This window comes from Coptis chinensis, chromosome 8 (genome assembly GCF_015680905.1).
Source record: "Coptis chinensis isolate HL-2020 chromosome 8, ASM1568090v1, whole genome shotgun sequence".
In the NCBI taxonomy this organism is placed as follows: domain Eukaryota; kingdom Viridiplantae; phylum Streptophyta; class Magnoliopsida; order Ranunculales; family Ranunculaceae; genus Coptis; species Coptis chinensis.
This window is the reverse complement of record NC_141463.1, coordinates 68,874,094-68,899,918: the sequence shown is the minus strand read 5'-3', so window position 1 is coordinate 68,899,918 and position 25,825 is coordinate 68,874,094. Positions and strand designations below refer to the sequence as shown.

The 25,825-nt window shown below is 37.1% G+C and overlaps 1 protein-coding gene and 2 pseudogenes across 2 annotated transcripts; 1 reads left to right on the top strand and 2 right to left on the bottom strand.

Annotated features, from left to right (window-relative positions):
• The first annotated feature begins 53 nt into the window (after positions 1 to 53).
• LOC147482663 (iridoid oxidase-like) lies at positions 54 to 2,102 on the top strand (annotated as a pseudogene). Its single transcript, XR_015206444.1, has 2 exons — positions 54 to 1,008; positions 1,331 to 2,102. The product of XR_015206444.1 is annotated as an iridoid oxidase-like (transcript).
• Positions 2,103 to 3,266: 1,164 nt separating this feature from the next.
• LOC147482662 (cytochrome P450 76A2-like) lies at positions 3,267 to 5,108 on the bottom strand. Its single transcript, XM_086577710.1, has 2 exons — positions 4,227 to 5,108; positions 3,267 to 4,061 (listed from the first exon to the last, which is right to left on the bottom strand). Exons 1-2 carry the CDS (start codon positions 4,974 to 4,976, stop codon positions 3,627 to 3,629), a joined length of 1,185 nt encoding a protein of 394 aa, XP_086433836.1. The 5' UTR covers positions 4,977 to 5,108; the 3' UTR covers positions 3,267 to 3,626.
• An 11,291-nt stretch (positions 5,109 to 16,399) lies between these two features.
• Positions 16,400 to 17,131, bottom strand: LOC147482661 (tubulin beta-1 chain pseudogene; annotated as a pseudogene).
• Positions 17,132 to 25,825: the final 8,694 nt, after the last annotated feature.

Below are 25,825 nucleotides of genomic sequence, written 5' to 3'. Positions count from 1 at the left end.
ATGAGATTATCTCATGTATGTATCTCTACTTGCCATTGAGCATATTGGAATTCTATAAGACGGCAAGATTGAGATTGAAAACAAAGTTTAGTTGAATAGTAAATAATGATGGAATTGGCTTGGCCTTTGGTGGTTTGGTCAGGCTTCTACTTAGCAGTTGTTTCGCTTCTCCTCACAAAATTTATGAAAAATTCAGGAAGACTGCCTCCAGGACCACCAGGATGGCCACTAATTGGCAACATATTCGATTTGGATGCAGCAGCTCACCATACTTTAGCTAAGATTAGTAACAAATATGGTCCCATTGTATGGCTTCGACTGGGGGCGGTCAACACTATGGTGGTATCCTCAGCTGAGGCAGCAATGGACATGTTTAAGAACCATGACCTCTCTTTCGCTGGTCGCACCACCAATGAAGCATTGAGGGTGCACTGCTATGATGAAGGCTCTATGGCTTTAGGCCAATATGGGCCATACTGGCGCATGCTTCGACGTATCTGCACGACAGAGCTCTTCACTAATAGTCGAATCAATGGCACTGAAAGTCTACGTATGAAGTGCATTGACAACATGATAAGGTGGATATGGGATGAAGCTAAAATAACAAAGGTAGTGTAGAAGTAGCTCGGTTTGTGTCCCTTATGAGCTTCAATGTCACTAGTAATGTCATGCTTTCCAAAGACCTTGTCGATCCAGAATCCAAAAGATGCTGAGTTCTTTACATCAATTGCCAAAGCTATAGAGTTGGGTGGACGGCCTAATATAGCCGATTTCTTTCCCTTCTTGCGGTGGCTTGACCCACAAGGTATAAAGAGGAAGATGAGATGTGACATGGCGTATACACATAAATTTGCTTATGGTTTTGTGGAAGAGCGAATTCTAGAGAGAAAGAACGGGAAAAAAAACACAAAAAAGGACTTTTTGGACGTGTTGTTGGACTTTCAAGGCAATCAGCGAGATGGTGAACCAGAAAATATCTCGGAAAAAAACATCGGTATAATGATACTGGTGAGTGTTGCAAACACTTGTAGCAAAATTAGGCTATTGTCGATGTTTCAGTTATTCAGATCATCTAAGCCTGGGTGGCTGGGTAGAAGTCTTCTAGCTCTTTCCCTTCCACAATATTTACTCCAATTGGCATGTACGTATTTAAGGATAACATTCAGTAATACTCGTTCCAGATTTATATAATCTGGATGCATGAGATCATGCTTTCAGTCTGCCTATTTTACGGTTTAATACAGAGCAATTTTGTTTTTAAAAAAATGCATTGTTATAGTCCCATTCTTCTTCATTAGTTTTTCTAACTGGATACACCTTAATGATGTAGGAACTGTTTGCAGCGTCTACAGATACAACCACCAGCACCATTGAATGGGCATTGACGGAGCTTCTTCGTAACCCCAGTATAATGAGAAATGTCCAAGCTGAACTAGACCAGGTATTGGTTCAGAACAAGATGGAAGAAGTTGACGTTGGAAGCCTACGCTATTTGCAGGCTGTGGTGAAGGAAACTCTAAGGTTGCATCCTCCAGTACCTCTATTAATACCTCGGAGGGCTATGGATGATACAAAGTTTATGGGATATTCAGTACCCAAAGACACACAGATTCTTGTTAATGTTTGGGCAATTGGAAGGGATCCAGTTTTTTGGGATGATCCTTTGTCCTTCAAACCAGAGAGGTTCCTAAGTTCGAATATTGATTACAAGGGACGGCATTTTCAATTCATCCCATTTGGAGCAGGGCGGCGGATATGTGTAGGCATGTCATTGGCACATCGTACGCTTCACCTTGCACTGGGTTCACTGATTCAATCTTTTGAATGGGCACTTGAAGATGGTGTAACGCCAGAAAATATGGACATGACGGAGAGGTTGGGTGTAGCACTGAGAAAGGCTGATCCGTTGAAGACAGTATTAAAACTCCGTGTGGGGAAATACAAGGGAAGGAACGACTAACTATCAGCACTGTTTGGTTTAGTTGCTCAATTTCTTTCAGTAAACCTCGTTTACTAATAATCTACTTCTAATTATTGGCCTTGTTCGCATTTACTCATTGGATCTGGCTCATTGAATAGTAATGCATCTGATATATTAACCATTTTGTGAAGGACCAAAGTTAAGGTTTCCCATTGTGCAGGAAGAAATCTCTACGAACTAGAGGGCCAGGTTGATTTGTTTATCGATCTCCAGTTAGAATTCCCACTAGGCCTCTACAATATCAAATCAAATAATAATGTACGTTGGTGAATTTCTGTTAGGATTTTTTTTGCTATGTAAGGGATAAAAAGTTTAATTTGATGGAGTTTTGCACCATCATGCTCTCATTTGGTAGAAGGCTTTCTTTGTTAAGTTGAGACGCAATAAAACCCATCAAATCACTCCTCTACCCCTGATTGTAGTGTCCAAACTTTTGCTCCAAGCCAACCACAGCTTAGACCAATTAAATCCAATAAAACGGATAGAATTGTTGGAGGAATATAACAGAGAACACAGCTTTAAAATCTAGCTGCTGGAAAAACTGTAGGAACCTGAACCGTACCTTTCCTGCCACGCCAGTTCGCTACTAGCCTACTAGGATTATCCAATCAAGAGATGAGGTTCTCATTGGATTCTACGTCCAAAATACTACTGTTTTGTACGTCGTTGATGTGGAACATATAACCAGCTTCTTGTTTGACTATGGTTTCTAAAATATTTTTGGTTTCGGTGTGAAGAATCACCTGTTTACAGTCTCTGTCATATTAATCTTTTTCTTCATATATAAACAATGCACTAGCAGAATACTTGTCTCAAAGCATATACTATATATATAATACCGAATACTGTTTATCCTGTATTAGTCCTTTTCATGCGAAAAAATGCATGTAGTAAGGTTAAAATATTATTTTAAGAAGTGAAAATTTTGTTAAATTTATTGTCCGGCCTGTAGGCGATATATCCTGTAGACTGCAGTAAGGTTAAAATATGTTAAAAATGCATGGGAACACATTGTCAGAATTCTAAATGTTTCACTGTACTCTCGAAATCATTCCATAGATGAAAGGAAGTTCTGATTGATTAAAGTAATCCCTAATCCCTGGCCGCCTTGCGGTAGAGTGGTTAAGCTGTCTTGCTTCAACTTATACATCACCAGCATTTTAATTTTTCAACTTTTTATGGTTAATTTTTTTTGGCTTGTGTGCTTTTAGATTGATTGTGGTAATTTCGAGATATCGGACAATTTGAACTGCTTTAAGTGGATTAGTGGATTGGATAGATCCTAGGACGACAATAATGTAGGATTTTCTAGTTTACGAACTCAAGAGAAAACTATCCAGATGGGATTACATGCATTTACTAAAATTTTACTACAAGGAAATGTGCAACTAACCAAGTACAATCTGGAAGACTGAAGGTCCAAGTCTGTTGCTTCATCTAATTGACTGAATCATGGTTTTCCTGCACCAAACGAAGTTTTAGTACCACCTTCAGTGGATCAGCCTTTCTCAATGTTATACCCAGCCTCTCCCTCATAAGTCATATCCATCACCTCTGGTGTAATACCATCCTCAAGAGCCCATTCGAAAGAATGAATCAATGAACCTAGGGCAAGGTGAAGCATGCGATGCACCAGTGGTAGGGCCTACACACATCGGACGTCCTGCTCCAAATGGGATAAACTGAAAATGGTGTCCCTTATAATCGGTGTTAGACCTAAAGAACCTCTCCGCTTAAAGGACCAAGGATCATCCCAGCAAACCGGATCTCTTCCTATTGCCCAAACGTTTACAAGAATCTGTGTGTCCTTAGGTATTGAATATGACATGAATTTGGTATCTTCCATGGCTCTATGAGGTACTAGTAATGGTACTGGAGGATGCAACCTCAGTGTTTCCTTCAATACTGCCTGTAAATAGTGTAGGTCTCCTATTTTACTCTCTTCGATACATTTGTTCTGACCCACGACTTGGTCTAGCTCTTCCTGAACCTTTCTCATTACACCAGGGTTGCGAAGGAGCTCTGTCATCACCCACTCTATAGTGCTAGTAGTTGTGTCTGTAGAGGCTGCAAATAATTCCTACATCATCCAGGCAACTAGTTAGAGGTATATAAAGATTTGAAAAAATAAATAAAAATAAATAAAAAATGAACAGAACAGTATAGGAACAGGGTGCTCTGTATATGTGACATGTAAAATGTGCAAGTGCATATTGTGAAGGCATCTGAATTGAGCTCTTCTTACCAGTATCATTATGTTGATGTTCTTCTCAGAGATATCTGCAGGTTCACCATCTTTCTGATTGCCTTGAAAGTCTAACATCGCATCGAGGAAATCTACCTTTGTGCTCTTTTTCTTGTTTTGCCTATCTAGAATTCGTTGCTTAACAAATCGATAAGCAAAGCCAAGTGAATTCTCCATATCCCGTGTCATATTTTTCTTTATACGCTGTGGATCAAGCCTTTGCAAAAAGGGAAAGAAATCAGCCACATTAGGCTTTCCAAGCCACTCTACAATTCTAGAAATCGATTTGAAGAATTCATCCCCTTCTTTGGACTGTGGATCAACAAGGTCTTCAGAAAGCATGACATTACCAATGACATTGAAGCTCATAAGGGTGACAAACCGCGCACACTCTATGCTGCCTTTCTTATGAGATTCATCCCACATCCACCTTAACATGTTGTCTATACACTTCGTACGTAGGTGCTCCGTTTCATTGATTCGATTATTTGTGAAGAGCTCTGTGGTACAGATGCGTCTCAACATGCGCCAGTATGTCCCGTGTTGGCCTAAAGCCATTGAGCCTTGGTTATAAGAACAGGCCCTCATGGCCTCAGTGATATTTCTGCCGGCAAAAGTGAGGTCATGGTTCTTGAACATTTCCATAGCTGCTTCAGCTGATGATACCACCATAGTGTTCACTGTACCCAATCGAAGCCAAACGACAGGACCATATTTTCGACTAAGGCTGGATAAGGAAGCGTGTGACATTGCACCCAAATCAAACAAGTTTCCAAAAACTGGCCATCCTGTTGGCCCAGGAGGAAGTTAGTTTGCACCAATTCTTGCCTTTTTCATAATTGTTGCAAGTAGAAGCAACATAACTGCTAAACAAAGGCCACACCATACTACAGAAGCCAATGACCATTCCATATATGAATCCGGTATGATTAAACTCTAATTCTTTTTTGTTCACCTCAAGTACATATCTAAAGTTTCCATCCTTAGGTTCTGCAAAATATGAACGGTTAGTTAGTGTTACCCCCCATTAGTGTTGGGAGATTTCACTAGAAAGTCACACCTCAATCTTGCTACTTTCTATTCCAAATGATTTCAACTTGGAGCTCACACAAAGGAAATTACCCACCCAAGACTTTGGTAGTTATCACAACAAACTCAACATAGCAAAACCACTAGTTTATCATCACAATTCATAGCAACAATAAATATGAAAGTAAATAATGCAAAGAGACATAAAGATTTAAGGTGGTTCGGTAAATATTACCTACATCCACACAAGAGCCGAGTTTCCTTTATAGTAAAGATTGGAGAGTTTACAAGAGGTAACAAGAATCAAGAACAAAAGGCCTCACTCAAACCCTAGCTCAATAGAGCTCCCATAATACCCAATAAATGAATCTCATAAAGTTGTCTAAAAACCCTATTCTATTTCTTTTATATAGGTACACATAGAAAAATGTGAGAAAATGGGCTTTGGGCTGAAATATCGCAACTTTGTCAAAATTTCGGTAGGCATGAGTGCAGGGTGCGCCTTGGGCAAGGCATGCTTGAGCGCAGTGTGCGCTCCTTTCTTCGCTGACTTCCAATAAGTTGAGCGCATGTTCGTTTTCTCCAAAGCCAACCAGAGCGCAGGGTGCGCCTCCTCCTCCAAACTGAAAGTCGAGATCGCGGCATCGGACACCGGAGCAAAGCTCGACGGTTCCACAAACCTAACAATCTCCCACTTGGAACCTTCGAGATTCTATATGCACATCACATCTCAATTGTAACAACTCAATCTAAATCCAATTTACTAATGAAACACTCGGCTCATCCAAGATGGTCTTCATGCAAGAAGACCCGACGAAGTTGAACACTTCAACTTCATCTTTACAACACCCCTACCATGACATAGACATGTCTCCGTGGTACTCCATGAATAATACAATATCTATTTCACCGCTTTCCAATGATGTTTGACAATGTTAGCTATAAACCTCCAAGCAACTCCCACTGCATGGGATATATCCGGGTGTATGCAAACCATGTACCATCGCCTAGTTGTTCTTTAGATTTATGAGGAAATCAAATAGAATAATTAGGACATAGATATAGAGTGTGGAGACGTTCAAAAGTCATATATAACATGTACCAAAACATTTTTGAGCTCACAAAAAGCATACAATGATGCATATAGTCTCATGTAGTCATGTTGTTGTCCTCCTCAACCAAAAAGAAGACAATAAACAGGAGCAAGATTAAGTCAAATACTTATAATACACGTAACCTTTGAATTATCGTACAAGTTTAGTGGTTCTGCCTTAGGGTCGGGACATAAATTTAGGCCCACACACATAAATTGACCAATATTTTCAGTTTTAAGCCTGGTTTACTAATAATTACGGTTTTAGGACAAAAATGGACTGATATCAGCATCAATCATTAATAATTTCACTATAAAGACATTTTCGGGCTGACGTCAGCAAATTATTTTTTATTAATACCATTTATGACATTTTTTTGATATATATACAAACACCACTATGATGTATGATATGCACTGCATGTGTATACCAATATGCACACACCATTATGCATGTGTATAACACACATACAAACATCATTATGCATATGTATAACACACATGCAAACATCATTATGCATATGTATAACACGTATGCAAATACTACTATGCATGTGTGTCACACCCCGAATTTCGACAGAATTCGGAAAAACATTATTTGTCCCCAACTCTTCGATCTCCGAGGTGTGACGCACTCTCCACTCCCAAAAACCCATAAACAGTTTTAAAATATACGGATAATTAAAACCAATAAAAATTTTAACTTAAACAACAGTCATCTTCATTACCAAAAACCATTTACAAATGAAAATGCAAATAACCTTATCTCAACTGAAAATCTATATCACCTCAAGGGAAAACAAAACTTATCCCGAGATGCAATGCTAACGCATAAAACCACAAGCAAAGAACCAATCTTCTTCATCACTAAACCTGTCAAGACTTATCAACTATGTTCATTTAATGAACACACCGATAAGCAAACATGCAAATCGGGTCAACATTATAAACAATGCTGGTGTGAGTAGCCTAAAAAAACAACATATACTTATACAAATATAAACACAATCCACAAGGCGTTAGTTCCTCCACCGGGCTTTTAACTTTCAACGACAAATACAACATCCTTAAGAATAATAATTAAATAAGGTAGTTCCTCCACCGAGGCTTTAACTTCCCACTAACCACACAACAAACTATACACATAATAAATAAGGCATGTAGTTCCTCCATCGAGGTTTTAGGTTCAACTAAACAAATAACCAAACAAACATATTATATATCGCACCTCATTTCATGCTCAATCACAGAGTGGGTCGTCTGCGCCCAAGTAATTAGTTTGACCCACCCTTCTACGCAAAACCATATATAATAATCTATCTACATATACATCATTAACTAACATATTACCATAATTATATTAATTAAGGTTTTCTTTTGCGTGTCCCTAAAATCACGCCGATATCTATGTCTTACCTAGTTTCCCTGGCTACCACAATCGCTACCCAACGCCGAACATGTACATCCACATCCTCCCCTTTACATAATGAACCACTCACAAATGCGTAACCACCCGGCGGGATGCGCGACACCGTAAATCCTCACACGGAAGCAATTATGTAAATCGCCACTATTCGGCATAAAAATATGCGATCATCGTTCTATTTTGCGAACGGAATGATCAAAGCCACTATTCGGCTCGCCGGAGGAGGGCCATTCACTTTCTTGAAACGCCCGGAAAGGGCCGCCGAAGGCCATTCAGATTAATCAAACGCCTAAGGAAGGCCAATCACATGAGTTGTGGTAGTCGGTTCTAGGATTTTCGTTACGTAATTTATTCAGTGTCATACATTAATGACTCATAAACATTTCTACTATATCACGTGCAAGTCAATTACCTTATTGCACTAAGCCATAATATCTAGAAACATCTCAATTATATCTCATAGTCACTTTCATTCTTTCACGTGCCAATATATTATTGCACTACACCACACTCCCGTGGGCAAATATTCACCAATACTATATTAGCATCTCACATATAAAATAATGGAGTGTATATACATTTCTCCAAGATATTGCATTAATATAAATATCCCAGCATATTATCTCATGTCACAATGCTTCAACGTATCACATACATTTTTATTATAACGTATTAGGAATATAATATCTCCTAATATCTCAATATCGTCACGTGTCAAAAATACACAACATCAAGGTCAAATCTTTCTTAGATAATGACCACCAAATTATACAAGCTTCCACATCATTTTATTACTATATGTATCCATATAATATATACATAAAACGTAGCACAAATAAACAGTCCACAATCCACAATCAAAGCCCAATATATATATGCTTTACACACTACTCACGTCAAATCTAAATTAGATAATGACCAACCAAGTTATACAATATCGACAATATTTTATTACTATATATATCCATATAAACAAACATATGAAAAACTGGAAAAAGTCCACATTCACAGCCAACGGTCAAAGTCAACGGTCAACAGTCAAAGTCAACGGTCAACGGTCAAAGGTAAACACCTCATGGTCAAGGTCAAACTCAACATGTCATGGTCAAAGTCAAACTGTCATCGTCAAAGTCAAAGGTGAAAGTCAACCGTCCATGGTCAAAGGTCAAAGTCAAACTCAACATATCAGGGTCAAAGTCAAACTGTCGTTTCCGTGTTCGACAGGTCCAGGGTCATAGCCATGGTTCATGGCTAAGGTCAAAGGTGCATGGTTCATGGGCTCATGGCTAAGGTCATGGTTCGGACCCAACTGGCCAAGCCCAAACCTTAGAACCCGAAAGTCAAAACGTTTAAAGACCCAATTAGATCTATTTTAAGTCCTAATGGACGCCCTCAAGCAATATTAGAAACCGCCAAAAAACAGGTTAAGTGGTTGGTCCCAAAAATACAAATGAAACGGGCCCATAGACTAATATTAGAACTGGTCCCCAAAACTTACTTAAAACCGGGCCCAAACTAAACTTAATTAAACTGGTCCAAAAATAACTTAAAATCGGGCCCAACCAAAAACTTAATAAACTGGCCCAACTAACAAAACCAAAATAGCCCAAAAACCAACCAAGGCCCAGGCCTGACTAAGATGAAGATGTCATCTTCTCATCTTCTTCACCAAATTTTCGCCCGCCGCCCGGCCACCACCACCCTCCAAACTAATAGAAATAGCTCGGTTTTAAACCCCAAGACAAACCCAACCTTCCAATACCAACAACACCGATTTCCTCTCCAAATAGCCAAGAAGACTAATTTCGCCACCACGGCTCCTCTCGAGCCACCACTCCCCTAATTCATCAAATCGGTTTTACTCCTCTACACAAACCCTACAACTTTCACAAAGCCAATAACTCTCAATCATTCCATTCCGATTATCCCTCGACCTAGATCTAAAATTTTCGCCGCCGTTAATGGCTTCTCTCCGAGCTCCAATCGACAGCCCCCAACACACCCTACACTACCCCACTTCAAACCATTATTAACCAACCAACGAAATCCAAACAAAATGGTTCAAACGATTTTAAAAATGCAAAAACCCCAAGTCCCAGTATAGCAGTAATGGCGTTCAGCGCCATTAAAGCCTTCTCAAGCTTTGGCAGCACCTCTAATCTCCATCTCGACCACAGTATTCCATCCCCCACTAACCTCCAACAATACAAACCCACAACAACATAAAACGAAGTTCAAAACAGCCATAGACGGGGGCCATTGATGCTGTTGAAACTTCGACGGTTTACCCAAATCAAAAGTTTGGACAGGTTTAATACAAATCCGAATTTAATAAAATTTAATAACACAAATAGCACGAATTCCAATACAACAGGATAATGAACAGTATAAAAACGAAACAATATATGCTGATGTGTGTAAACTACAAATCCGGTGAAATAGCAAAATAGCTACTCACCTGTATGAACAGCTCGACGAATCCTCCTAGCCCGATTAAATGGCTCCACCCTCCCTCGACAAAACCGGCTTCTCTCTGCCTCCATTTTCATTATTTTATTATTCTCTGAACCCTATTTTCTAGAAAAATGTGTTTATATACTTGGGTCCGAAACCCAAGCCCAACGCAGACTCGGGCCCAAAACCAGGCCCACGTATCCCGAGTCCAATCCGACGAATTTTGAAAATAAATAATTTAAATTAATTAATTAAATAGAAAAATACGTATTTAAAAATACGGGCGTTACAATGTGTATACATGTGCATAACACAAATGCAAACACTACTATGCATGTGTATATATACTACCATGCAACATCATTATGCATGTGTATAACACGTATGCAAACACACATGCAAACACTACTATGCATGTGTATACCACACATGCACACACCATTATGTATGTGCGCAACAAACATGTAAACACTACTACCACACATGCACACACCAGTATGCATGTGTCCAACAAACATGCAAACACCACTATGCATGTGTACAACATAAAATAAATTAAATTTCTCATGTTAGTCCTAACATAAAATTTGAGTGTGCTGAGGTGGTCAAAAACAAAATTGAAAAGTCACGTGGGAGTTTTCCCCACTAGCCACAACATTTTGATTTTGATTTAACTGATAAAAACTTAAATGAGGGTAATATCGTTTTTCAACAGTGGTCAACTTGGTTTGTCCTTAAGCCATAATTATCTGCTGACCCAAACTAGAAGCTAAATTAATCCCCAATTCTGTCTTATGGGTTTGTTCTCTATCTAAACTATGTATATAATGAGGCCCATTAGAGCTAGGTGGGTAGCTATCAGTCTATTACAGATTCACAGTGTCCTCAATTTTTGTCATTTTTTTAACTCATGTTGTGGGCCCTACCAATTAAACAAATAAAACAAAACAATAAATCTCTCTTATGCCCGAGTTGTTCTCCTTGAAACTTGGATTTTAACTATAGAACTCCTCTAGCAATCAATTTGACTCAGTTCTCTTGTAAAAGTGATATATTTATTCACATATTTGACTCTAAGACCTGAAATACATAAAAACAAGTAAATAGTAATAAACTCCTATTATTATAAACATAATTGCCCTAAATAGAATATTATTAAGGGTTTTAAACTACAGTTTTGGGTGCTTATCAATTAGAATTGAAGACATCCCATTATAGTAATCAATTAGTAGAATTTATAGTTCATGCATTTAATTAGTGATGAAGAGTGCTCTAGAGTGTATAATTTTCTAAAGATCAACATCGAAGCAATAAATGCGGTTTCAATGTTCATTCAATCTCTTGCATGTCTTTTATTATTCTTTCACGTTTATTACCAACATGGAGGGCTAAACTTCCACTCGATTTGAAAAGTGAAAGCTCCCCATGAAATTCTTGTTATTTTGTTTTTGTTAGAATCTCTATTATAAGTGTTTTTCATGAAATCCAATGATACATATTTTTAATTGATTTTTATACTAAGGTTAAATGTGTATGGTTTCTATCACCATGTGCATGGTTTCTATCACCGTAGAAAATATGGGGTATCACTACTACAGAAATGGTCATTAACCACGGTTGGTCAAATGGTATATACCACTGTTTTTCCAATAACAGTGACTAATAGTCATTTACCACGGTACAGTTTGAGCTTCCAATTTAGGTGCAAGCAAATACCACTGTTTACTGTCTACAGTGGTATATAATATGCCATATACCACGGTACCACCAAATATTGGAAGTTTGTTTTTGGATATTCGTATACCCCACTGTTTCTTGAAAAAGGTGGTTTATGTTTTTCAAAAATTTACACGTACCGTGGGTAAAGGGGGTCCCCAAAACCAAAAAAAAAAAAAAAACGAAAATAGGGCAAAGAACATTGCGCTAAAACTCCCTCTTTTCAATCGGTCAATTAGGGTTTCTGCTCCATCTCTCTCCCAGTCCCGTTCATCATTTCAGACATGGTTATTCTATCTCTCTCTGAATATTGTTGCAACGTTGGTCTTTTCAAGCAAGTAAGTTGTTGTTTTGGTTAATTTAAATTCTTAAACTTTACTGAATAAATGCAAGGTTGCCCTTTTCTTGTAATTAGGTTCTTATTATTGATCTTGAAAAAATTTTCTTTCTAATTTTTATCTGCAAAATTTGGAGTCTAAAATTTTGGGTATTTGTTGTAAGAAATCGGACTTTGTAATTCATTCAATAGTTTTCCCTCGCTATTCTTCTTCATCTGTTTAGTAAGGTTTATATCTTTCAAAGCCAGTCCGGTTTCCGAACGAATCCTCATTCTTACATCACCATTATGAGAATTACCAAGCAACAAGAAGGTCATCGGTTTACTAGTTTCTACAGTTCTGTACCAGCAGAAGAATTAGAAGAAGTGATGGGTCCTAGAATATGAGCCATTTTTTTTCTAAATCAATCTCTTTTTCCTAAAACTTTCTTTCATCCTTATCTATAAATGAGTTTATAAAATCAAAAAGCTCAGCAGAATTTTCTTCTGGAAAGTGCACGCTACCATTGTTTTGGCAAAGACGTGCTCTAGCGGTTTCATCAAATGTTGGTGTTACTCTCTTGAACGATTGAACCCAATTCCCATTTTTTATACTTACATTTTTTCTTGTTTTCTAAAGTCTGTATTGCTAAGTTAATTATTTGCAAAGGACAAAGGAGATAGAGAGTTAGAGAGATGCTTGTGATTTATATAGGAGAAAGGGAGAATTGAATGAATGAATATGAAATGCTTTTTTTTTATGATGGAACGCTTTGTTGTGATCATGTATTCTTCCATCCGTTCCATTTTGTTGTTGGCTAGATAGCTTTAACTTACCTTAGTTCGTGCTGAAAATTGAAATCCACAACCCCCCATGGTTTGTACTCGTCCCTATATAATGTCTCCTGATGATGGCCTGTATCAGCCCGGTAATGGCCTGTACTAGTCAGTTGATTGCCTCTATAGTGGCTTGGTGTAATGTCTTGAATTTTATCCAAGCTTAGTTTGATAATTTGGATACAATGTTGTAGGTTTTGCTAGTGGAGTTAGTCTTATTGTGAGCTTGGTTATTATAATTATTTATTCCGAGTGTTGGGTTAGTGATAATTTATTGAATTCATGATTCGATTGTTTTAATTTCCATCATGGTTTAATTTGTTTTCATTGTTTATTAGTTTAGTTAATTAAGGTTTATTGTGGGGAAATTCAAGATTTTAATGTTATATAGGACTTGTTTATGTCAATTGAATGTCGATTTTAGAACACATGAATTAAATGGTGAGTTTGTTACATCAAGCCTGGTGATTAATAAAACTTTCAAGATGTTAATTTCATGAGTGTAGTCGATGGTAATGAGCTACCCATCTAATAGCGTGTATGAGCATGTAGTATCCATGGGTCAATAACACATCACGTGAGCTGGTTTAAGCTAATATATATGCCTTACTGAGCTAATTATTTTCTTACTGTTCATTACTAATTGGTTTCACTATTATGCATAACTGGATTTCAGTTCAGGGTACTCAAGAGCTCCCTACGCATATCCGAGAAGGAATTGAAGCTATAAGTGCTTCTCCTAATAACAAGATTTACTCTATCTACTAGAATGTCAGGTAAATTGATATTATTCTTTTTAGCACCGTCTAATAGTATGTGGAACTTCAACATATTGTTTCAAATATTATTTGGAATTTGTACAGGATAACATACATGTATTTGCTTTAATCTTGAGTCCCCCCCCCGTTGACCGTGTATCTTTTTGTTCTTAACTGGGCTTTAAAACGACCTTTTCTCCTTGAAACTTGGGCTTTAATCATAGAACTTCTTAGCAACCAACCTTTACTCCTTTCTCTTGCAAAAGTGACATATTTCTTCACATATTTGACTCCAATACCTGAAATACACAAAAGCACGTCACGTAAACAGTACTAACTCTTATTTATTACACACATAATTGGTCTAAATGTAATATTATTAAGGGGTTAAAACTACAGTTTTGGGCTCTTATCAAACCACCCCTAAACAGCATTTTGTTTGTCCTCAAGCAAATATGAGAAATTAAAATAAGTGACCAAAATGGAGTTCTTAACTAATCTCATTTCACCGAGTGCGATTGAATTGACCATATGCAATTAGGCCTTAAACCACTAGGAATTCCCTAGTGGACAAGTTATAGCCTCGTGAGAGTTTTCCAGAGAAGGTACTCACAAACTTCATCTATACTACAACGACTAAGAAATAAAATTACTGTTTCCTTATTTATTCTCAGATATCTATACATCTCACTAGCAATGAATACAAAATAATCAATTCGAAATCTAAGCTAATATGTGCATAATAATCAATCATCTACGGATAAACACATATATAATGAACTATGCTATGAAATGCAATAACAGATTCATTTATGAAACTCTGGAATAGTGTCCATAAGTAGGTCCTCACAAATATGTCAAGACAAAAACACTCTAATTTTTCCACTCAAGTTTCGCTCACTCCAGTGCGCAGTGGCCACACTTTACTTTACAAACTCAATGACGTACAAGGAAGCCGAAGTTGATCCAACACATCTGCCACTTACTATTACATTAACCCAGTGTAGTCAAGGCACGCTTAAAGCGCAAGGCGCACTTTTAGTGCCTCACCTTGACTAAGGCGCGAGAGGTCATATAAGGCGTGCGCTTTTTGTGCTTTTTTGCGCTTTTTGTCGAGGCGCACAAGACGCGCGCCTTATCAACTTTTACAGTTTTTTGTTTTTGTTTTTTTACAATTTTTGCTATACGTGACACATTTACACTCGATCCAATTGTTGTATGATATAAGAAATTGTACAAATTTAGTAAGTTTCATTGTGGAGTACACTTTAAACTTAATTTTGACTAGTTTTTGTTAAGTTGTATGGATTGAGAAAAGACACAAAGATAGATTAAATTTTAAATGAAGTTTTACGGGATTCTAAAATTGAACCACGTGTTCTATTTTATAAATAACTCATTTGGCTCAATTCGATCGGTTCATTATTTTAGTATATTGAAGTTGAGCTAGATTGTATTGAGAGATATGAGTTTTATTTTGCTCTTTACTTATTGCTTAAGATTTTTCTTTTAAATGACTACAATGGTTTTATGTTTACAATCACATAAAATTAATTTTAAAGTTTGGCTAAGCAAACCAGTGATAATTCATGTCATATTTAATATTTATTTTTTTTTTTATTTGATATATCTATTTTTTTATTACTACGCTACTTCAATCAAAGGCTAGTGGCGCTTACTTTCAGCCTTGCGCCTAAGGCACAAGAGGGTGTTGCGCCTTCGGTGCGCTTTAACGCCTTTACTACACTGCATTAACCTATTCTTAATTGAGCTAGAGGTCTTTATTAGGTGTTGCGGGGATTAGGTGATAGTTTAAGAAGGAAGGAAATAGATATTCAAAAGGACAAGTCTGAGATAATAGAGTCTTCAAAATATGTAACTAAAGAAAACCTTTTTCTACTTTGCTTCTACACTTTGTTTCCATCCTTAGTCATTTTTTTCCTTTTTCTTTTGGCTTTTGACTCATTTGATTATGTTTTTGGAGTTCTAACTTTTTATTTTATTTATTTATTTATTTTTTCTTTGGATGGAAACTTTATTTTCTTTTCTTATTTGAAGCAACTAACAAATTCTTTGTATTCCACAGGTCTTTCTCTTTCCTTTCTTCATTTCATCTCTATTCTCAGACTCATTCAAAAATGGGTAGGCTAATTTATTTTTATTTTGTTTTTGTAAAATGGTAAAGGATTTGCGGTTTATGAAAAGGCTAAAGAAAGGCTCAGATGGGCGACTAGCGGAAAATAATTTCATATAGGTTTGAATTTCTGGCTATATCGATCCAAAAAGGGCCTAAATTCTCGCTTAGGATATGGTATAGTGATCAAGTAAGTGGACGTGTGATTTCTCTATTCAGAATTTACTTCTCCCTTATGTCATTACTCAAATATTTCACTTATATAAGGCTTTAAGGCTATATTCTCACAGGATTTGACGGATAGTGGCTGTGGCTAAAATGTTTCAAATTTTTTTAAAAAAAGAAAAATATATATAATTATTGTTTTATCCTTAACCTTCAAATAGTAAACTTCACATTAACCTTAACCTTTAAACAGTAACAGCAGACTTCACATTATTTGGAATCCACTCCACAAAGTAAAACGAGTTCTTGTTCTGCACATTAATCATCTGTTTGTTGACTTCCTTAGTACTCTTTTTCCCACGGAACATCACATATGTAGTCAAGTACCTCCCATGTCGTGGATCAGTAGCACACATCATGTTCTTCGCATCCCACATTTGTTGAGTAAGCTCCAGCACAATCAAAGCCCTATGCTGAGAACCATGTGAAGTAAGTGGAGCAAAACCCACCTTAAAAAAGTGAACACGCGGAAATGGGATTAGATTAACAACAATCTTCCTTAAATTAGAGTTCAATTGTCCAGGGAACCTCAAACAACACGTCACACCAGACATAGTAGCATATATCAAATGGTTCAAATCTCTAACTATAAATAAACAAATTGAACCAAGAATAAACAAATCTAACCTTTAAAACTACTAAATAAACAAAACATAACATGTTTAAAAAAAATGCTTACAGCTAGGAGTAGTGAGTTTCAAAGTCCTGAAACAAATATCATAAAGAGCCTCATTATCAAGAACCATACACTCATTAGCATTCTCAACCAACTGATGAACAGACGTCGCATTATAAGGTTTAATGACAATATTAGATACTTTTGGAAAAGGAAATATTGAAAAAGTAAGCATCATTCTATCAAGATACTCTCCTCTAATTTTCAATATTAATAATGCCCCCATTCCATATCCAGTCCCTCCTCCCGTTGAGATAGTATGGAACCCCATGCACCTAAAAATGCAATATGAAATAGTAAAGATCAGATACCAGACATCACGCTGCAATTGTAGTAACTATATTCCCCACCATCTAGACATAGTATGGGACTCGGGAGAAAGTATAGTGGAACATACTGGAAGAAAATTTTATGGATTGGAGGAATGTTATACATATTACCGTAAAAAACACCTTCTAAAAACAACTTCAAATAGAGCTTAAATTTCTCCTGTGTGTTCTTTCCTAGATAAAGGAGATCGGTGGTGCCGTTTGGTTCTGAAGGGTGTAACTCTTTTTAAACAAAATGAAATGCAATGGGACTTTTTGCGTTCTAAAGAAGACTTGCGGGACTTCCATATCCACATTTAGTTCAATCTTAAACCTTACTACAAATATACTGAATTTTGGCTTCAAATCAAGTAAAAGACTGTTGGTAACTAAAACTTCAATTCAAACGCATGTACAAGAATAGTAGGTGATAAGCACTCAAAACTGTAATATTAAACCCCGAGAGACATAACATTTTGATCAATTATGTGTTTAATAATCATGTAATAATTATAATTTTGTACTTTTGTAGGTTTCCGCAGTTAACATGAAAATAATGATAAAACATGCATCGAAGTACGGGAATACTGGAATATTTGAAGTTTCCCACTCAACCCCAATGAAGCCCAACAAAGCCTGACTAGAGCCGAAGTTTCCAAAAGAACAAAACCAGTGTAGAACGGGTCCACATATAAAGAAGCAGCAAACTTCTGAAGCTCACATCTGATAAATCTAGATGCCGACGTTGGCTAATGAACTGCCAGATCGACCAGGGCGACGAACCCTACGCAAAGACATAAAATTGTAAAAACGCCAAAATCAGCGCCGCCACTAGACACACTAAGTGGACCCACTCGGTAGGCCTAAAAGGCATGACAAGTCAGCATAGGCAGGTGGCAAGAGATAGTCACAAATTTGTGCCACCTTGCAATGTGAGAAGACACGTACCTGTTCAAAGATTGAAATGAAATTGAGCAAAGGGACAAAAGCAAAACACAAAAGGACGAAACATTAAATGAAAGTTTTGTTTCGTAAACAAAACTTTGGTTAAAAGGAATTCACATGCATTTAAAACTTTGAATATCAAAGTTTTGAACGTCTCAAATTGAGAAACGGCCAAAACTCAATTAATCCTTCTCCAGCCATCTAGCCTATATATATATGAGGGGGTGGGTCTTCAGATATTCTCTTTTAGCATTTTCATGTTTTAGCCTCCGCTTAGCAATCAGTTAGTTTTCATTTCAGCACTTAATTTCTATCCCTTTTTATTCCAGCAGCTTAAATACTGTAAGTCATTTTCTTCTTAATGAAAGCCATTTCTTGTCAAGTTTAATTTCTGTCCTGCATTTATTTATTTAATGCATACAGCAAGTTTAATTATTCCTTCAATGACCATGAGCTAATCCCCCCCCACCTCGGGGGGAGGGTTATGCTGCTCGTGTGAAAATCCGGATTGACTATTTAATATTCTAGAATCACTACTTAGGAATTAGGTGTATATTAGACATCCGGTCCCAAAATGGTTGAGACTGTATAAAGTTGGAGTGCTGATGCTCCAAAACAGTCTCGCGAGAGACCCAAAATGTCTCGTAGCGACTCTCAGTGTCGATGACTCTCCAATTTGTCCGGTGATGATGAGAATCGAGCCAGGAGCTGAAATGATATTCTAGAGATGAAATATTAGTTCAACTTCTTATGCTAGTGCGATGCGGCTCAGAGATGTGGGCATTTCGCTAGAGATCAATACTCGACGTCGTCTTGGATTTGTCTATGAACTCGAGACGAATTAGAGCTGTAGTGATGTGGTAATATAAACTATTAAAAAATAATTATTACATGAGCATGATTAACCCTCTCCCTGTTTCTCTATCTTTGTTTATTTACATCAAAATCACCGTTAGTAATTTACATTATTTACATTACAGTTAATTTAATTAAACCAACAAAAAAAACCTAAAATCCTACTCATTAAAAGTTGTAATTCCAGTTGTTAACCTTGCTGAGCCTTAAGGTTTGGACGATCTCTTACTCGACCTATCCTACCAAACCCACGTGAGTAAGGTAACTTGACTAAACGAACGACTATACGGACTTTGGACTTTGGTCTTCGGACTTCGGACTGTGGACTTCAGACTTAAGTAACTAAAACCAATAAACGTATAATTTCACATTATATCAAATGGCGCCGCTGCACGCCGAAGGACTCTAGACATTTAACGTAATAACTGAAATACATCAAACATAAATCCCCTGCCCCCTCATCTTTTTAATTTCCATTTCTTTTGTAATACTAACGTATTACGTACCTGTTTGCCCCAACTTTTTCTACTAACAGATATCTGTGAACCAGATCTTGTTTATTTTTATTAGCATAGTTTAAGTATTCCGTAGGAACTTGAAGCATTGAACTGACAAAAGAGTCTCGGACGAGACTATATTAGTAATGTAGTGAGACTAACCCGAGTATCAACACTCCGGTTTTCGTCTGAGCCACTTTCCTTTTCAGTACTCTTTTGGACTCTCTAGTCCAGTTTATCCAGTAAGTTCACGAGCTCGAGAGTTAGTTCGATCATTGTACGAGGAATCGCGGGACGCCAGGTTTCAAATTCTTAAACTCCTCAAACTTTGTCGAGGATATTATTTGGTTGTTGCTATAACCTATTTTACCTTGCATGTTTGTGTGTTGGCATGAGAACTCTTTGCATATAAATGTGGTTCGTTATTACATCTTCACGTTAACACGATTAATATGATTCGAATATATTTGGATGTATGTGTAGTTTCAAACCACCTGCTTAGAATATTTTTGTATGTGTATATTACATCAATTCACGTACGCGGTATTCATTTGTATGAGTTCGTTCTCGACATTCCCCTATCTCATATTTAAGTTGCCAATACAAGAAAATCGACTTTTTCCCACGGATTCCCGATATTTTTAGCCACGGTCATAAACCCTTGCATAGTTTCCTACGAATTTTGACCGTAGCAAATAAGTTTTTCCTCATTTTGTAGCTTTAATACCTTTAGCCACGGTTTAACTGTTTAATTGGCCGTGGGTGGAGCGACGGTCGAAACTGTCGGGTACAATTTTTTTAATCAGGACGGTTGTTCTTCGCGTTTTGACCGTGGGGTTAGGGCTGAAAACACTTAGAAAAAAACAAAAAAGACACGGTATTTCTTCCTCCACCCACATAGCCTTCGTCCCCCACCACCACTCAACCCCAATTTTTTTTTCCATCTCAATAAGGTACTGAAGCAAAAATCGTATTTCAACTTTAATTTTCTTAGGATTTATTGTGGGAAAGGGATTTAAAGCTATTTTCTCCTTCCCCAATCCCCACCACCGCTTAGCTTCGCCCCGCACAATTAACCACTTACCTTTTTATCTATTTTTTTTTTCCTTTTTCTACTTCTCACATCTGAAAATGGTAATGAAATCAAAAAAATTATTTCAAGCATCGATTTTTTTTTCTAGGGTTTTATTTGACAAATTTTTTCAAGTTTAATTTTCTCAGTGTTTACAAGCTTTGTTTCTCTTCATTACTCAAAGACATGTTTTTTTTCCTTCAACGTCTCAACTTGGAATCGTTGCTAACCAAAACCCAGGTCAGTTTAGTTTCTTCAAGGGTTTTCATATTCATTTATTTTACTCTTCTATTTAATGATTGTACCTTTGCCTTTCCAGTTTTTTTGGGGTTTATTGTGTTAATTACTGTGTTTCCATTTGTGTATAACAGATAATTGGTGAAGTAAGGTTGGAATTTCGGTGTTTGAATAGCTAATTGGATTTGTCACTGTTGGGGTTTTAAGCTGCTGTATAAATCTGTAGATTTGGGTAAGTTGGGGATAGTGGGTTTCAGGTACTCGAGCAGGACTTTGTCATGTTCACTCACCCAAATGGTAGACTTACTTTGTTCGGGAAGAGCGAAGCGAAGTATCTGAAAGGTTTGTTTGGTGATGATTTTGCTACTGAAGAATGGGAATTCGGGTGGTCGATTTTATGGCTATGGTCCCTTTTCCAAATGGTATCTTGGCAATGATGATTCTTCCTTGGCTGAACTGAGAAAATATTATAACGAACCCAGGAATTTGTCAGGTGCTGGGGTGGTTGCTGGAGATGGTATGTGCGAACCACAAGCGATTTTGATAGGGTATGTGCATTTCCAGCTGATGCAATTTTATGTGATTTTGTCTGGTGAACTTTCTTTAGGACTATTTTATGCAAATTATTATTGTGTGTTAACCTCCCCTCCCCTCCTTTTTTCTATATAATCCAGAGTCTTCTTGAGAAAATTGCGGAATTTGTTCCTGAGTCACTGCAGTGAATGGCCAATATGGATGCTAATATACAAGCAAAAGAAAGAACTATGATCATCGAAGCTGATATTATGAATAGATCTTCTGAAGTAGTATATACTGGGAAAGAGAGTAGAATTGCTCCGTTAGAGAACTTGGGAAGTTGACCTGGTATTCACATGACAACAGATAAACGACTTATCATCAGGAGGACAAATTATTCTGTTCGGTCTGTTTCTGTGCGGCACAAAGTCTTCTGGAGATTCATAATAGCTGATAGTTGCTGTAAGTTTGTTATGAACCACTCTCTTAGTTTTATGTTTATTATTATTATTTTGTATCCCTATTTTTGCTTAATGTATTGTTAGTGGATACTACTGAAAAATGACCAATTGGTTTAGGTAGCCGAACTTTTCATATAGGATTATTGGATGATGGCATAAGACAGTTCGGCTTGCACTATCATCATAATGACACTTTGTATAAATTTTTATAATTCAAAATTAATCACCATTGGATCATCTTTGGGTAGAAACGCATAATCGTATGTATATTCAGATTCGCGGGTATACCGTATATATGACAAGAGCTAGTTGACTTGTTATATTGTTTTCTTATCAGCAATCTTTAATCATTAGAACTCTTTAACAATGTTGCATTGTTAAAATGCTTTTTAGTGAGCTAGGATACAAAAAATAGAAACATCTCAAGCAGTTCGGTTCTCTATTGGCATAATACTGTTTGTGTTTTATTTATGAAATTTTCCGGTGAAGAAAATTTTGCATTACAATTCATCCAGAATTTTGAATTTTGTAGAACTCAAGGCTGCATTTCATTGGAACTTAGAGGAATCGTTATCGTAAGCGTTTTCCCAGCTGTGGGTTTAAACATGAAAATCCCATTGTTGATGCTTCTAATGTTGACCAAGGAACTTCTGTTATCCATATTGACAGGGTAATTTTGTGTATCATATTACTGATTTGATGCATTACAAATTTACAATATAGAGTAATGCATATTGTAACCCAATATGTACTTCATTATGTCAGTTTCTCGTAACACACATGGATACATACCGGTGTATCCGACACATATTTTATTTGAAAATATGGAGTGTCAATGTTACATGCAATATACTGAATGACCCATTAGAGTCTTGATTTTGACCTGATTGCTTTACCGCAATATCTTATTGTTTGCAATTATATGCTATCAACTAGAAGTTTCTACCTCTTCACTTGATCTGATGCATTACAATTGGTATTGTTGTCAGTCTATGTATTTAGGGTTTTGTGTGTGTGTGTGTGTGTGTGGGGTGGGGGTTCTGCTTATCTGATATACAGTTATTCCCTATACAAATTATGTGTGTGTGTGTGTGTGTGGGGCACACTCGAGGAGAAATTCTCTGTCACATGTTATTTATAAAATTTGTAAATACATCTTTTAGGGGTGATAACCATGTGCTTTTCAGGAATTTGCTTTTTGTGTCAAGAATTCTCGAAATCGTCCCGAATTGCGAGACAAGCCTGTAGCTGTGTGCCATTCAAACAACCCAAGAGGAACAACTAAAATTTCGTCTACAAATTACCCTGCTCGAGACTATGATTGCTTTTTTGTAGAGTTTTCTGCTTATAATTCAGTTTTTCATGTTTTATCTAGTACCTTGAGCCCTTGACACTGTTTTATAAATTTATTAATAATATAATTGTAGGAGTAAAAGCTGAAATGTTTGTTAGGGATGCAAAGGCTCTTTGTCCTCATCTTGACATTATACCGTATAATTTTGAAGCTTATGAAGTGGTAAGCAGTGCATCGAGTTCCTTATATTGATGTGTGGATTCAAGATTGCACATTTGTTTTTGTTTATTTATATTGTTCCTTATAATTCATCTGTTGGTGCTGTTATTGGCAGGTTGCCAATCAGTTTTACGATATTTTGCATAAGCATTGCAATAGAGTGCAGGTGTGTACATGTTTAGAGATGTAATTCGTTTCATTTTCACCCTTTTATTCCACGTAATGTGACCTATAAGAAAAAAAATTGTAATTTTGATCTCTTGAAACAGTGAAGAAGTTGTGATGAAGCATTTTTGGATGTAACGGACCGAGTGGATGAAGATCTTTGAACATCACGACTTTCAGAATCGACGAGGAGATATTTGAAGCTACAGGAGGCACTCCTAGTGCAGGGGTTGTTGCTAATATGCTCGTGGCTCGCCTTGCCACACAAACTGCTAAACCAAATGGTCAATTTTTTATTTCTCCCATGAAGATTAGGTTTTGGAGTTGTGTTATTTTTTTAATTTTTCCATCAGACTCTTGGTTTCTGTTGAATCATGGTGATGAAGCATGCTTCGCTTCCGCCTTATTTTATTATCGGATGTTCTAGTATCGTTCGATAGCTTGTGTGCGTCTGTGGAAAAGTTACGTTAATTGATGGATTTATGGCCTGCTAAATTAGGCTATCTTGTTTTGCACTGTTGATTTACGTCGATAATCGAAGTCGGGTATCTTCTAAAAATGTATGTGGAAAAGTTACATTAATTGATTGATTTTGAGGTGTAGGATGGTTAGGGGAGTTTTGGTAGGTCTTTGTTGATTGCAGGTGAAATGACCCAGGAATTAAAATATCAATATTTTTTTAAAAAAAAAAAAAATAACTCTGCCACGGTCCATAGCCGTCGCAAAAGCACTTCTTCCCATGGTGTTCACTTTACCCACGGTCAAATAACACCAGCTAAAAACCAAAATTCACTACGCAAACAACAAATCCCACGAACCAAGACCGTAGGAAATATCTTATCCCACGGACCATAACCGTCGGGAAAACTAATTTTTCCCCACAGACTAACACCGTGGGAAATACTGACATTTTCCGACGGCCTTTCCTACGGTTTTGTAATCACGTCTCCATAATACATTAATTACGTAAACTAAAAATTTAAAAAATTAAAAATTTTAAAAATAAAAAAAATAAAAAAAAATCCTAATTATTAAAATTTCATCTTAATCATCTTAATAGCACCCCGCATAATACACCATCATAAATCATCATCCTATTCCATCAGTGCCTAGGAAATTTGAAAAAAATTGAGGTTGCCTAATTAAGGAACGTGCTAGCACGAACAACCTCCCTCAATTCTATCAAGTGACCTAGCTGCTGGAATATTCACACGTTGTCCTAGCTTACCTGCTCGAGTTAGCAACAGCTCAGGAAGACATGCTTCACCTCCTTCCTTCCTTAATTCTAAAACCTCCAATCATAATTCGTTCCTTATGAAGCCTTGAATTAAAATTGTATTTGTATGAGACCACGGTTTGGTAAACATAAGGAATTAGAACTTACATATCATCGTCGAAAATACAATAAACAACTGCTTATGCTATCTCCTAGACATAGTTTCTCCTCCGTAAACCAACCTCGTCAAACATCTTTGTTGCCATTATCTCCCTGAATTATGGCCCAGGAAAATCCCACAGTCGAGAAACCCCTTTCGGATTTCTATACTGCCTTACAGGAAGGACCTGCTTCCTGCATTAAACTCGATGCGATTGTAGGTGATTTTCACATTCTGCCAAACATTTTCGGTTTGTTACCTGTTTACCATGATTTAAACCATGAAAAACCGTACAATTATCTTCGTCAGATGCAACAAGTAGTCACCACTTTCCGCCATCCAACCGTTACCAACGAACAAGTCTTGCTTAGGTTGTTTCCCTTCACCTTAGTTGATAAAGCTTCAGTTTGGCTCGCTGGACAAGCGCCGCAATCCATTAGCACATGGGCCAAACTCGTACAAGCATTTATGATAAAATTCTATACTCAGAAGAAAACTACAGAAATGTTTTAGAAGATTCAATTCTTTCGCCAGCACCCCCAGGAATCCTTTTCGGAAGCATGGAGCAGATTTACTGATCTGCTTCTCCAATGTCCCCATCATCAACTCGACATCGCTGTATTAGTCCGTTCATTCTTTAATGGTCTCTCTGACCATCAAAAGGAAACATTAGATATTATGAATGGCGGTTGTTTCATGGACAAAGGTGCTACTGAAGCATACACTTTCCTTGAGAAACAGGCTTCACGAAGCACCCATTGGGGAAACACTGATTCTTCCAGATCTTCTAAAGACACTCATACCAAAGTTACATCTATGTTTGAGGTCAAACCCGATCCGGAATTAAAAACCCTAATCGAGTCCCTAAACAAAAAGGTAGATGCTCTTTCATTTCAAGTAAATGATCAGAAACCCAAACAGGTCATGGCTGCCAACACTTCCCCATGTCCTCTTCGCTTAAGTCCTGAGCATGCCGATTCTTATTGTCCT